The sequence below is a fragment of the Octopus bimaculoides genome, chromosome 1 (genome assembly GCF_001194135.2).
Source record: "Octopus bimaculoides isolate UCB-OBI-ISO-001 chromosome 1, ASM119413v2, whole genome shotgun sequence".
Classification (NCBI taxonomy): Eukaryota; Metazoa; Mollusca; class Cephalopoda; order Octopoda; family Octopodidae; genus Octopus; species Octopus bimaculoides.
Window position 1 is genome coordinate 152,335,079 of NC_068981.1, and position 15,614 is coordinate 152,350,692.

The 15,614-nt window shown below is 29.6% G+C and overlaps 1 protein-coding gene across 1 annotated transcript in view; it reads right to left on the reverse strand.

The window, feature by feature from the left end:
• Positions 1-15,614, reverse strand: part of LOC106869541 (obscurin) — a gene marked incomplete at its 3' end in the record, with an annotated part of 380,350 nt that overhangs the window by 296,190 nt on the left and 68,546 nt on the right. Inside the window, exons 12-15 of the mRNA XM_052970280.1 lie at positions 14,554-14,820; positions 12,336-12,599; positions 10,007-10,273; positions 9,109-9,132 (exon numbers count right to left, since the gene is read on the reverse strand). Of these exons, the coding sequence (XP_052826240.1) occupies positions 9,109-9,132; positions 10,007-10,273; positions 12,336-12,599; positions 14,554-14,820 (822 nt within the window). The remainder of the gene's footprint in view (positions 1-9,108; positions 9,133-10,006; positions 10,274-12,335; positions 12,600-14,553; positions 14,821-15,614) is intronic.

Sequence of the window (15,614 nt, forward strand, 5' to 3'; positions counted from 1 at the left end):
GTGGTAAGGGGAGGCTGGTATGCATGGGTGATTGCTGGTCTTCCATAAACAACCTTGTCTGGACTTGTGCATCAGACGGTAACTTTATAGATGCAATCCTATGGTCGTTCATGACCGAAGGGTGGTGCATATATATATATATATTTATTTATTTATTTACTTGCAAGGTGTGGTGGAGGAGGCAGTACCCATGGCTTTCACAGAACCACCAAAATCGGTGAGATTGATGTTATTGCTAGTCTATACTTGTGAGGAAGACATGAGCTGGAAGGTTGTTCCAGAGCGCTGATATTAAAGAAGTAATTAGTGCAGATCTCAAGGATATTTATCACAAGAGTGATGTGAGCAGCAATAAGTAGGTTAGGAACTGACATAGGCCAGCTTTGAGGAGCAGATGACGTAATAAAATTGCTAGTAAAGGCAGAGAGAGTAACACACACACACACACACACACACACACACACACACACACACACACACATATATATATATAATATACACACACATTCGTACACATACATGTATGCATTCACATGTAAGCCTACATAAGTAAACTAGATAATGAAATTTATATCTTATAATTGCTTAAATCTTTATATTCCCATCAAATGTAGGTATCTTCATTTCACACAAATTTGGATCAGTAAATAGATTCCAAACAATATATCTATTTGATACCTTCAGTTATATGTAGTTTATATTCAAATACATTATACCGTATAACAGATTTTGATCAAGTCTTCCACTGAACATGTATTGAGGAATGTGGTATTTTTGTTTATAAAATCAGAAACATAAATTAAATATATTAAGTGTATAAGTGAAAGAAGGAAAAAAATGACACCGTGTAGGTATGTGTATATGTATGTCACACATAATCTAACAGAAAATTTTGTTTCTAATTATTAGCTAAAATAAGATTCTGCAATAACTATCTTCCTTTCATAGTTGTTCTTTAGAATGACTGTAAATTTCAATTGTAAATTATATGAAAATATGATTAAAAAATATCATAAAATATTCACTTCAAATATATATGAAATTTGAGCATTAAAGAAGTTTAAATATCATGGACTTACTACAGCAATTAAAAAGATGTTTGTTAATACCAATATACAATTCAGACTTAATATATCTAATGTACAGGGTGTCCACAAAGACTGGATACATTGAATAAATAAAATCATAACAAACAATTAAATAAAAAGAAATAATAATTTCTTAAAGTATGTGTTAATCCCCATGTACCCAGACTTTGTGGACACTCTGTATAATAAATATCTTTTTAAGTCATAATTCTGAAATTAACTGTAGGCATTAAGAAAAACATGGACTTGTAGTCATATGCCCAATAAATATCCACACTGTCCAATTAGGAAGAAACATTCACTAATATAAGGTGAAATAAATATATTCAATTTTTAAAAAATGGAATCATATCACTTCAAAAATATTTGATAATATTTATCTGATATTATCTAATATTTATTAGATAACATTTTGGATAAAATTTATAGCTAATACCATATCAATTTCATCTAATCTTTTCCTTTAAAACAATGTTATTTTCAAAATATTCCATTAAAAAATTTGAATTTTCATGGCTTCTATAACGGTGTGTTTTTGCAGTGTATCATCAAAAAATAACATTTTGAATTATTATATCTGGGCCAGAAAAGAGAACAAATCACAAAATACAATTGTATAAGATTACTTTTCACTTTTATTTATTTCTGAAAAAGCTATTACTTGAATAGAAAAAGATTATTCTTGGACTATAAACCTCATCATTTCCATTTTTATTAAACTTATTTATAAAAGCACAAAAGATGAGGTCATTTTTACTTTTAAGGTATTCCAAACTGACATCACCATTATCAGAATAATATTGTAACAAAATATTAATAAAAATGTCAATACCTTTTGGAGAATAGAAACATGAATTTATCAACTTTTGAAACTTAAACTATCAAAACTTATTAAAGAATAATTAAATTTGTGAAAGAATTTTATCTGATGAAATCACTCACAGTTAAAGGAAACTAAAACAGAAAACTAAACTTTATGTATTTTCCAGGCTCAGTGAAATCAAAACCGGCATTTCCTAAGAATACACAGAAGCAACCACATAAAAGATTATATAAAGTTATTTAAAAAGCCATTTTCTATTGCACAGGATTAATTTAATGAATTTAAATAAAGAAAAGTATTTCAAATAACTCAGACGGCTGACCAAGAACTGGAATAAAAAAAATTAGATTTTTGTTTACAGATTAAATTGATTTGTCACTCAAAATCAGTTTGTAGAATCTTTAAAGCATATTTATTTCCATTGTATCATAAATATACAGTTTTTTTTTTTTATGATTGTACATTCATTGAATGTGCTGTTCAATCAATAAAAACAAAGTAGTCATGTGCAAATCTGTAACAAAGTCTATATGCAAATCAGAGTATTAATATATGTTAATTCAAAGCAAAATAATCTTTGTAACAGAGGAATATTCTATTAGCTTGAGAATTTTTTTAAAAAGTGTGCTTTTTTTTAAAAATAGATAAAGAAATTTATCACAAAAGTGATTTTTTAAGTAGTTAATGCCAAATTTTCTGAGTGGAATGGACAACATCACAACGATGCTTTTCTATTTCATTTATCCACACAAAAAAGAATATAACTACATAATTAAAAAAATGTTAGCTTGATATTTTTTTTTTTATTAGATGTTTCAATTTATGGTTTTAAAATTGATATTAAATTTTTGATGCCTCAATGGTAAGAGTTTGACTTTATGGCTTAGCTAAATTTTTATTCAACTAAGTTATTTCTGTTCTTGCTAAAAAAATCATCCATTCATTTCGGTAATACAAGAAACTCTAATTACTTTTAAAGATCTAAATATTCAAAGTAAACTTATCTTATTTATGTATTGCCCAAATTAATTATTATAAAATGTTCTCTCATTTAAAGTTTTAATTTGATTGTGCTAAATTAATAGAAATTTACTCTAGTAATTCACAGATATACTGTCAATCAAGTAATAACTAAATGAGATCCAAATTGAAATTTAGTTATTAATCATTTAGATATCATTCTGTTACAAATCATATTTATATGCAAATAAATCAAAACATTTAAAGCATATTTAAGAATTACAAACATAGGTGTCTCAAATAAAATCAGTGCAATGAAAGAAAACACAATAGCATGCTCAAAATATCAAAGAAATATACTGAATAAATCAGGGAATATTTTTTATATAATCTGATAATGTGATATCTAATTATGCAATGCTGAAAACACAGTTTTAATATATAATATTTTAAAATTTATGTTAATACATAATTAAATAAATGTACTCACAAAATAAAGAAGCATTTTAAGTGGATTATACTTTTGAAAATCTAATGACTTGAGAAAGTAATAATCCATATTTAAATAGAATCATTAGTTTTAAAGAAGTTTGCAACTGCTTTATGCCATCATATTGAAGATATTATATTTGTCTCAGTACATTTAGTGGAATAAAAGACCATATTAGATATTATTATAAGAATTTTAAAAATTAAAATTAATATCCTTCATTTTAAAATTATAACTTAAAATCATAATTTAAATTGATTTGCTTTATTTATGTTAGAAAATTCATAAAATAGTAAACTTCTATTCCAATATGGATAAAATTATAATATTCATAAAGAATTTTAACATTTAAGTAGAAAATCTTTTAAAAGCACAATGATTTTATGTTTTAGTTAGGAAGTAATTTAACCTTGGGCAAAGAAAACTGTTTTGATTATATTTTAATGACTAAAATTTCAGAACGCTTTTATAAATATCTTATGATGTAATAGAATATCAGAATTAGTTTTCAAAGGTGAAATAAGGAACCTAAAATTTGCAGTATTTATGTAGACACTGCCAAAAAGTTACACATTTTTAAATTTACATCATAGAAATAAATGATAACAACAATAACAGCAAATAATGATGATGATGATAAAAATAATAATAATAATAATAATAATAATAATAATAATAATAATAATAATAATAATAATAATAATAATAATTTCTTGCATTAATAATAATAAAAACAACAGTAACAACAATAATTATTCTAACAGGAATAAAATTTGGGTTAGGGATAACAGACAATAAAATCATCTCTAGTACTTGAATGGAACTTCATCAACCCATCGACCCTGAAGGATGAAAGGTAAAGCTGAACTTGTAGGTTTCTGAAGTCAGAACATAAACATCAAGGGCTAATATCATAAGGCATTTCATCCAACACATTAATGATCTTGCCAGTCTACCAGTAATAATAGAAATGATGTCAGCTAAAGTCAACTTTACCTTTCCTCTTTCCAGGATTTCCAAGTAAGTATAATCTTGCTACTCCTGCCCTTGGGTGGAGTTCTCCATTCATATTGAATTCCTTCATAGTTCTTCTGTCTAGCTTTGCTGCTGGGTGTCTAAGTAATGATACTGCCCAATTATTTACAGCCTTCACTAGGTTCAGACTATTTAGCTTTGACTTCATTAGCTTCCTCACCCCTCTGATGTACTTCTCAATTTTCGTTTTCATTTCTAGAGTTAGTACTCTGTCAGATTCTAATACTCCTAGATGATTATAACTCTCTCTTTTCAATGATTTTAATGTCTGGCCATCTGGTAAGTGGATGTCTTCACTGTTGACTACGTGTCCCCTTTTTGTAACTGATATTGTACACTTATCTATGCCAAATGCCATGCCTATATCTTTGCTGAAGAGTCTTACACTCTGTATTAAGGAATCTATCTCTTTTCCATTCTTACTAAAAAGCTTTAGATCATCCAATGGTTAAATTTTCCCTTTCTATTTCTGAAGTGATACTCTGCCTTTGCCTTCTTTAATACTAAACTGAGGAGAATCAAACATAAGACAAATATTAAAGGAGATATTATTTCTTTTAATTACATGTTTTGCTGGAACTCCTGGAGTCTTGCATGCATAGTGGGCTTGCTACCTGCAGCCTACTGTACCATGCTATTCGTTCTTTTCAGCTATCTAATACTTTACTGATTATTCTGGCTGAGCCAGAATAATCAGTAACAGTTCTGCTGGGCACTCTATTCCAATTTCCTTTACATTCCTTTTAGTGCCTTCTGATACTGTTCCCAAGGACCCAACAATAATTGGCATTATCTTCACCTTCTTCATTTTCCATAGCCGGGCTATTTCCTACTTAAGAGGATTGTATCTATCTATGTTTTCACCTTCCTTTTCGACTATTTGTGGGTCAAAGGGGCAAGCAACGTCAACCTTATAGCATATGTGGTGCACCTTGTCCACCACCACTAGGTTCGGTCAGTTATGGTCTAACATCTGATCTGTTTGGATGGGAAGATCCCAGAGGATTTTGCTAATTTCTGACTCTGTCACTCACTGTGGTTTGTGCCCATACTATGTCTTGCCTCTTTCTAGCCCCCATTTTTTGCACAGTTTCCAATGGATCACTTTTGCTACCTGATTATATCACCACAACTTGTAGTGGTTTGGGGCAAGTCTTGGGCATTCATTCGTGATATGGACAATGGTTTCATCCACTCTATTGCAGATGTGACACAGTGGAGACACTTGCTCATTCCCTTGGTTGACCCTCTAGTTCGTGGCCAGAGCTTGGTCCTGCACTGCCAGTATAGTGCTCTCAGTCTTTTTTTTTTGGGGGGGGGGGGGGTTCCTTTCATCAGCCAATCCTGCCTATTTTTTCCAGCAACTTCTGTTGTGGCTACATGGAATTGATTGTGTAGTCCTTTCTTGCATAATTCTTCTTCATGTCCTTTTTATATTTCTTTTGTTTTCCCCTTTTTCTCTGCTCTCAATACTCTCTCGTTTCTGTCACGAGCAAGGTTTCCTTACTTTGGGCTAGGTAACATTATTATTATTATTATGATTATCATTATCATTATTATTATTATTATTATTATTATTACTACTACTACTACTTCTACTACTACTATTACCACTACTACTATTGTTATTATTATCATCATGATCATTATCATCATCATCATTATCATCATCATCAGTGGATTTACAAAATTAGTAGGGTGTCAGACATAAATGTCTTGTGACATTTAGTTATATCCCTCTTTCTGAAAGCAAATTTTGTCAGGAGTTGATAAAGAAATGGAAATGACTGAATCAACTATCACACAAAATAAATTGTTCTTTGTTAAGAACCTATGTAGAAAACCATTATTATTATGCATGAATATGTAACATTAGAGAAAGAAATAAGAAGATACCTTGCCTTTGCTTAGTCCAAAGCAGTAGAGCAGTAATTAAATAGACATCAGCAATTACATTAATAATGAAAATGATAAAGATAACAGCAACAAATAAAAATAATCAGATAAAGCTAGACCTTTAGTGGGAAACTAAATCCCTTGAAGGAAAAATATGCACTGAGAATTTAAAACAAAAGGTTTATGAAAAATTCTCATTTGTAGCTGATTAACCATAGCCTAAGATAAAAAAAAAAAAAGAGTTCTGATAAATTCAGCAGTCTTCACACCTATTTCTTTCAGCAAAACCTTCTGAAAATGAAGTTGACCAAACATGCAGAATACATAGATTATTTATGTGAGGAATCCTCCACCAGGATATTTCCATTGGCATAAATGTCATAAGTATGAACATGATGTGGTATAGAGAAAGTTCAATACAACTGCACAATATGATTCCGTTTACAAAGAGGGGGATTATAACTGAACTTCTAATCATAGTTTTATATGACAAACAAAATAAGATATATATGTACAATGATTGCTAAACCATATCTTGAAGAAGGAAGCCTATTAAAGGAACCAAAATCTTTCAAAATGCACAAATTTAGAAGCAGAAATAGCAAGTCTCTTTCACGAAATTTTAGCAATGTTTATGAGGCTTCCAATAGTGTTTGTCAAAAGTGGAGAGTCCTTACAAGAAAGATATTTTCATAACGAAAATGCTTCATGAAAATTGAGACTATGAAATAGCTCCTTTCCCTGTAAATGGTTATTTTGACATTTAAGTGTATTTGAATATTATCAGATGTAGTGGTCTTCATTTATAAAAGTGATTATGTGATAGAACAATCAAAATATTTAAAAATAAAAAAGTGAGGTCAAAAGTAAAATGAAGACATGTCATCTGTGCAAAAGGAAACAGGATCTGTAGGACTAATTAAACTGTAAATCATTGATAAAAAGAAAATACTGTAAAGTTAGAGATCTTGGAGAACACCAGGCTTTGTAGTATAGAGGAATGTGAAAGTACTATCAATACATGCTGGGTAAAATGTTTTGTGGCACTTTGTCTGCCTTTAAGCTCTGAGTTCAAATTCTGCCAAGATTAACTTTGCTTTTCATCTTTTCAGGGTCAATGAAATAAGTACCAGTTAAGTACTAGGGGTTAAGCTTTTGACTAGCACACTCCTCGAAAATTTCAGGCTTTGTACCAATAATAGAAAGGATGGATATTATTATCATTATTATTACTATCATTATTATCATGATTATTATTATTATTATTATTATTATTATTATTATTATTATTATTATTATTAAGGTGGCAAGCTTTCAGAATTGTGAGCACATTGTATAAAATGCTAAGCGGCATTTCCTTCAAGTTTTTAGCTCTGAATTCAAATCCTACTGGGGTCAACTTGCCTTTCATCCTTTCAGAATCGATAAATGAACTATAATTCAGATACTGAGATCAATGTAATCAGCTAATCCCCTCCCACTATAATTGATGGCCTTGTGTCACAATGTGAAATCATTACCACTACTGCTACATGATAATAGTTTCATGACTGGAAATGAATGCATCCTATTGAGCAGGTCTGTATAGGAATTTTGTATTCCACATTTTGTCAAGAGCTTCCTTTTCTAATATGAAGTGCATCGGCCTTTGTTTTGCTGGATTGACAGTGAATTTGGTTTAACAAACTCCATATTTCTGAATACTGAAAAGAACTGACATGATAAACACATATAAATTTTTTGAATATTGGAATCTTGCCAACCTATAAAAGTAAAATCAAAATGATACACAACTAAAGTGCTTCTAAGGGCATCAGCTGTGCAATGCATAGTTCTTAGAATCAGACTGTTGAATGCTTATGTATATGAGGACATATAATAAATTTATTGAGTTAATTATTTTTGCATATATTTTTGAGATTAGCTATTTAGAGCACTGTTTGAATTTTCCAGAAAATGTACCTCATCTGTTATGTTTCCACCAAGAGAAAACATAAGAGAATAAAAGTCTGGAAAATAGAAACTACCAATTTTCTTTTCTTACTCTTTTTTCAAACTTTTCCTCATGAAGAATAGACTACAACTATTAAGAATATGCTACAGTTTGGCTGAAGAATAATACATATGTTTCTTACTTTATTAAAATAGTTATATTTTAAGGATCTAATCTTCATTTTGTAATAATTTTAAAGACTATATACTTCAGAAATAATATTATTGAATTTCATATCAAATTTGTGTTAAATTTTAGGTTGAATTCATGATGATTTTGGATTTTTAAACATTGGAAACTGTACCACAAAAAGTACAGAAGCAAATTCCAATATCATGCATTATATTATGAGAGAAAACTTAATAGTGCAATGGCAAAAGTGTGTGTGCTAAATAAGTAATGTCACAGTGTGGGATAGTTATAAATAATGTGCCACATGGGTTCATCCTGTGCACAGCACTCAGCTTCTTGTTTATAATTGATTCCAATTTTCAAAGTAATTATGCAAAATATTTTCTGGTGACACCAAAAATTACCGCTCAGTGTGTTGGTGGAAGGTTTTGATTTGGCTGCAAAAAGACATCAACAAATTGATGGCATAAAGTGATACACAAATATTAAGGTTAGGTATAACAACAATTAGAAAATTTATAGTCTTATTTAACACATAAATATGAGTAGTATCAATCTCAGTAATTTGCAACATCGTTCAACAAAAACAGCAAAAATAAACTTAAATAAGCTTGAAATTAAAAAATAATTAAGCCTGTAAAACAAGTTGATCTCTAATATATATCTTATATAAACATGCATCTGAACTCACCTATTTCTTCATACATTTCAGTTTCTGAAATAAATAAGTATGACATTTATTAAGATGTTTTAAATTATAAATTTTATCAAATCTTAAATATGTACTGATATTTCATATTTTTAATGTGTAAATTAGTGCCAAAATTTATTTTGGCTGAAAATTTTTCATCAGTATCCTCTACCCATTTCAAATAAATAATTTATTAATACTTAGATGCTTTGTTTTAGATTTCCAAAATTTTAGCATCACTGGATTTAACAATTCTGAAACCTGTACAAACTAGATCCTCTAGAAAGTGCCACATTAATCAAGATCATAAACTCTTGACTCATTAACTATCAAGCTCTCAATAAAATGTATTAAAATTGAATGGAATTCATTTTTTTTTTAGCAAAACAAAAAATCATTTCAAAGACAAGGAAGATAATTATTGCCAAAACAAAACAACACAAATTTAATGTTACATAATATTTGAATATTAAAAATTAAATTTTGAATCATAAAGAAAAGATTTTAGTAAAAAAAATAATGGCATATTTTCAAACAGAAAAGCCCAAAATACAACATGAAGTCTTCCACCTAACAATACATATTATTATAAAATGGTAAGTAAAAGTGAACATAATAGTATATGAATCTACAATGATGCAATTGCTTTAGTCTCAATACACTATCTCAGATCAAATAATGGCCATAAAAATGCAACTCAATACTATATTTTTCCTTTGAGAAGAGAAGTAAAAAATTATTTATTTGCACCAACTTCTTAAGCACTGGACTTCTCATGCAACTGGCTTATGGATAATATTTCAATATATTTTCAGGTTTTTAATTTTCACCACATAATATTCTTTTTTAAATCAGGAAAAATAGCATTTACAAAACATAAAAAGAAAGAAATACACACCTTCAACGAGTTTAGATGTAGTTGTAGAGACTGTTCCAGCCACACAAGTGTAATCTCCTTGATCTTCCACAGTAACATTGTTAATAATAAGTGTGTGCACTTTCTTATCTACTTTTAGCTCCATGCGATCATCAAGTTTTAGTTCCTCATTATCTTTCAGCCAAGTTACTTTTATATTTTCCTTGGACATTTCACAAGTGAATATTGCTGTATTGCTTTCAGTGACTCTCACTTCACATAACTGCTTAGTGAATCGAAGAGTGTCTTCTAAAAATTAAAAAAAAATTAATTAGGAAATATTTTAAAATATAGTTAATAATAATAATAATAATAATAATAATAATAATAATAATAATGATAATAATAGAAGGAGGGTAGAGATGAGTTAGGTTAACACTGAAAACAGAGCTCAATGCAAAAAACAAGATACTATGTATCAACACTCTAGCCATCACAGTTATAAGTTACAGCTACAGTATTCTTAACTTGACTCTAAATGAACTTATCAAAATAAACATGAAATCGAGAAAAATAATGACAGGATTTTGGATGCACCACCCAAAATCTGACACAGAAAGGTTATACAGCTAGAAAACTATTACAAAATAACCACCATAGGACTACAGAAATACCTACTTCAGAAGCAAGGAAAACTAATACAAATAGCAACAAAACACAAACAAAGCAAAAAGCTGTTTTTAGACTTTAAAGGAAGCTGACAAATACAAAAAAGAAGTCATAGTACCTAACAGCTATGAAGAAAAAAGAAGGAACAACAAAAGCTATAAAACAACTGAAATCCAAACTAAAACTGGAACAGCAATGGATCATGATAAAACGATGGCAAGAAAAGCTCCTTCATAGCAGATACTGGATTAAATTAAACAGAAAAGAAATAGACAAAGCAAAATTCCAACAATGGCTGAGAAGCTCAGAATTCAAAGTAGGGACTGGAGGATTTTTAATTGCAGCACAAGATCAAAGCCTTCCCACCTAAAATTACCAAAAACATGTAATGAAAAGAAATACAAATACAAAAGAAATACATTTTCAACTGCAGAATATGTGGAGATGGAGAAGAAACAATAAATCATATTGTCTCTGGCTGACCAATCCTAGCTAAGAAGGAAAATATTCACAAACACGACAGAGTTGGGACCTATATACACTGGCAGTTATGCCAACACTATGGAATAACAACAGAAAAAAGATGGTACAGGCACACACCAGAAAACTCTGGGATATGCCTATAAACACAGATAGAGAAATTAAGGCCAATAGGCCAGATATAGTTGTCATAAATTACTAAGAAAAAAATGCCTTCTACTCAATGTATCAATACCAACAGATGACAATGTTTCTCTAAAAGAAGCAGAGGAACTTCCAAAATACAAAGATATAGAAATAGAGGTAACAAGTATATATATAACATACAGTAAATAGCACTACTAGGCACCACACACATCCTCTGTAAAACACTTTCAATACAGTGAAAATAAGACGACAACAAACCACAGCACATACCCAAGGCACACAGAGCTGCACTCAGTAGTGCACTGAAAGCACGTGATAAAAAGAAGACTACTTAATAATAATAATAATAATAATAATAATAATAATAATAATAATAATAATAATAATAATAATAATAATAATCACCATCATCACCAGGAGGATTATTTTCACATCTACTTTTCCATGTTGATATGGGCTGAATGTGACATCCTGAAGCAGTATAGTATAACCAGATGTCTTCAGATGACAAACCTTATTTGTTTTTTAAAGTAAAGTATTTTATTCTATCTTTTCACATGCTGAATCACCAAACTGCCAGACTATTCAACATTTCTGCACCCCAAAATGCAGTAATATGAAGATATGAGGAGACTAACACACAAGCTCACATATGACAGGCTTTTGTGTATCATGAAGTTCCTTTCAAAAAGCATTAATCAACCTGAAGATAAAGTTACCCTAGAAGTTATGGAGTGTGATTGAATTGAAAACCACAAGAAAGTAGATTTCTTAAGTATACAGCCATGTTTGTAACTATGAACTGATCTAAAATAATTTCCCTTTTGTAAAGGAGTACAAGATATTTATGAGTTACGTGTTGAAATTATTTTACTGAAATGATCAAATTTTGTAGAATAAATTACCAGGACTGTCCATATTGTATGCATCCTGATTATTTATCTTAATTATTATGACAACATCAATGGTGAAAGAGATAAGTGGTGGAGCCAAAGGGATAAAAGTTTTGAGAGAACAAAAAATAAAGAATGATGTAAAAATGTATTCAATAACCTTCCATTAAAATAACACATACCTTCTACAGTCAAATAGGATTCTGTATATAATTCTCCAACAAAACATCTATATTCAGCTGTGTCTTCATCTGTAATATCTTTTATTCTTAGTTTATGAACTTTTCCTTCATTGATGATTTCTGTTCTTTCATCACTTGTTATTTCTGAGCCATCCTTTGTCCACACAACCTCAACATTTTCAAGTGATTCACAAATTAATTCAATTGTTTCATCTTTAAAGGCTGTCATATCAGTTAATTTCTTTGAGAATGCTATTTTCTTTTCTGTAATTAAGTTAAAATTCTAATTAATATAAAATTTTAAAGAATTATTCTGAAAAGTTAACTACAGGAACACTTGCATTACAAGAGTATCCTGGAAAATGCAAAATCCTATAACACAGAATCCTATAATGCAAAATTAATTTTCCCATTGATTTTCATGTTATAAAATGATAATACATTCCAACAAATAATTTCAAACAAACAGAGTACAATATGAATACATAAAAACATTTAAAGTGAAATATGTTAAGGAATATATAAGAAACGTCTTACATCCATTCTTTGTTACATTTAATACCCAACTGTTCTCCCAGTTCACTTTTACAGCCCATGTCTCATTAGAGTGCAATACCACACACCTTATGTATGCTTCAAACCATCTTCCTTTCATATAGAGTAAAACTGTCTTGCTAACAAAGACAACCTCTTCCTATTCTAGCAATGTTTCTGCTCCAAATATCTCCAGCAGCAACAGTAGCTATTGTTGTTTGTATTATAATCAACTATCAACTATAATTAATAAGCTGACTGAGCAGTTTAGGAACTTCATTTCATACATGTTCCAATCATTAATTATCCTATGCATCTGTTGTATCTGAAGTTCTACCAAATTCCTAATATCGTTTTTGCACATATTCCTTAGAATGTATGCATTCCTCAGCTCCTACTCAATCCTTTTTTTATGTATATTACTAGATTTAAAGCCGCACTCCGTGTGGACTTTTAAGCTAGCTCCTGCAGAGGGTTAATTTGGCCTGCAGCCCAAAACTAAAGAGAGTAATAATAATAAAGCATTTATTGGTACTCTACCAATATGGTATTACTTTGAACTTAGTTTCAATGAAAAACTTGTAAATTTTTGCACTTCTTTTAAAATTTGAATTTTCAACTTTTAGCATATAACAAATCCTCATCCAGACTTGATCCCAATGCTGGATGTTCAAGAACCAAATGAAGAGCAGATTTTCAATCCTGGGATCATCCTGATTCCAAAAAGATATAATATGTCTATGTAGTACAAATGTAAACTGAGATACAGGGGTCCTGGACAGAAAGACAGAATTTCATGTTTATTATTATAGAAGTAAGGAAACTTCCCAAATTTCATGCTCTCTATTAGTAACTCTTTAGTCTTTAACATTTGTCCTTTGAATCCAGGATTGTGCTTTTGAATCATAAACTTTTTCTGTAACTCCATAGCTCTCAACCGGTTCTACTCTGAATACCAGATCATTAGCATATAAAAGTTACCAAAAGTAACCGGGATGAACTCTTTATAAATTCAAGAACTGTAATGAATGGTCAGGTGCAGAGGTCAGTACCCTAGTGAATACCCACCTATATTATTATTTGTTAGTAAATTAAGTTATGTTTTGCTTTTGCTGCTAAATTATCATCTTCATCATTTACCTTATTTTTTACCAAGTGAAAAAAAACAGCAAAATATCAATTAAATCAATTATTACAAATGATAATAATGTAATCATTGATGAACTACAAGTAATTTTATCATCATTAGATACATTTTACAGCTCTGTAAATGTTTACAATATTTTCTGCACAAGAATATTCAAGTTGATTTTCTAATGTAAAACTATTTTATGATATTTCTTTTCACTAAAAACTTCACCCTTTTCACCAAGCTTCAATTTTGCTGAGTTTTTATTTTTTACTAGATTTCAAAATTTCTAAAAAGAAAAAACTAATTAAAAATATTGATAGGTGAATGCCATTTTGATATACTAATCTTCCTAAACCATCTGCTTGTTTGTAGCTAGAAATCATATAATAATTGTGTTGTTTTTTTAGTTATTTATATTTCATTTTATCTGTCAGCAAATAATTAAAACAGTAATTTTTATCTGGTATGGAATTCAAAGTATTTCTAAAAATACAAATATCTTTCTTTTTTTCATATGTAAATTTAAACTTGATTGAAAAGAAAACATCATACCATGTACAATCAACTTTGCTGTAGTTGCAACACCATCTACAACACAAGAGTATTCTCCAGTATCTTCCATATTAACATGGTTTATAATAAGTTTGTGAAGTCTTCTGTCAGTTGATGTCTCAATTCTGTCAGTGTCACTCAGTTTCTCACCATCTTTCAGCCAAGTAACTAAAACATCATCTTGAACAGAAACACATGTAAGAATAGCTATTTGTCTTTCATCTACTGTGAGACATTTCAACTTCTGTGAAAAACCAGTTGTCATTTCTGTAACATAAATAAGAATTTATATTTAAATACTTTTATTCAATTCAAAGGTACATTTAAGTATACTAACATACATAGTAACAAATTTTATTAGAGTAATTAGTAATCAAGCAATGCTAGAATATGAGAAATGCTCATTTCATTAATTCCATATGTTTCTAATTTACAGCACATTTCTCAATAAATGAGCCAGAGATGATCAAATGAGTACTGTCCAGATTACAAATCAAAGAACTGTAAATTCATATTCTATCAGCTGTGTTAATATCAATAATACTCAAACAGCTAAAATCCATGGAGTTGTAAATAGCTTCTAGATGGGTGAACAACTCACTACTATAAACAGGATGAGCAATGTAAGAATAACATATCTTTTGTCAACTTAGAGAACAGAATTCAAATCTTAATGTGAGTATAACTATAGAACTGAGGAAATCTGAAAGGTGATATGCTCTAGTTACACTATATGAAAATGATATGTTTATTACAAACATACCTAATGAGTATAGAATAAATGTAAATGAGCTGGTCATGTAAGTTACTAGACTTTAATAATTTGGGTTTATCAATAGCATGGAAGTTTTTTGTTCTGCATCTAGTCAAGACATAATTTTACATATCCAAGTTAATCTATTAGGAAAACAAATATAAGGTTCTGCTGAAAAGTTACTATTGATAAACCAGAGCAAAACTTATCTCTTGTCATTTTAATAAGAAATGACAGACATCACATTTTGCCTTTTTTCGATTGATTAAATTATAAATTATATATATACGTATATATATATATATAT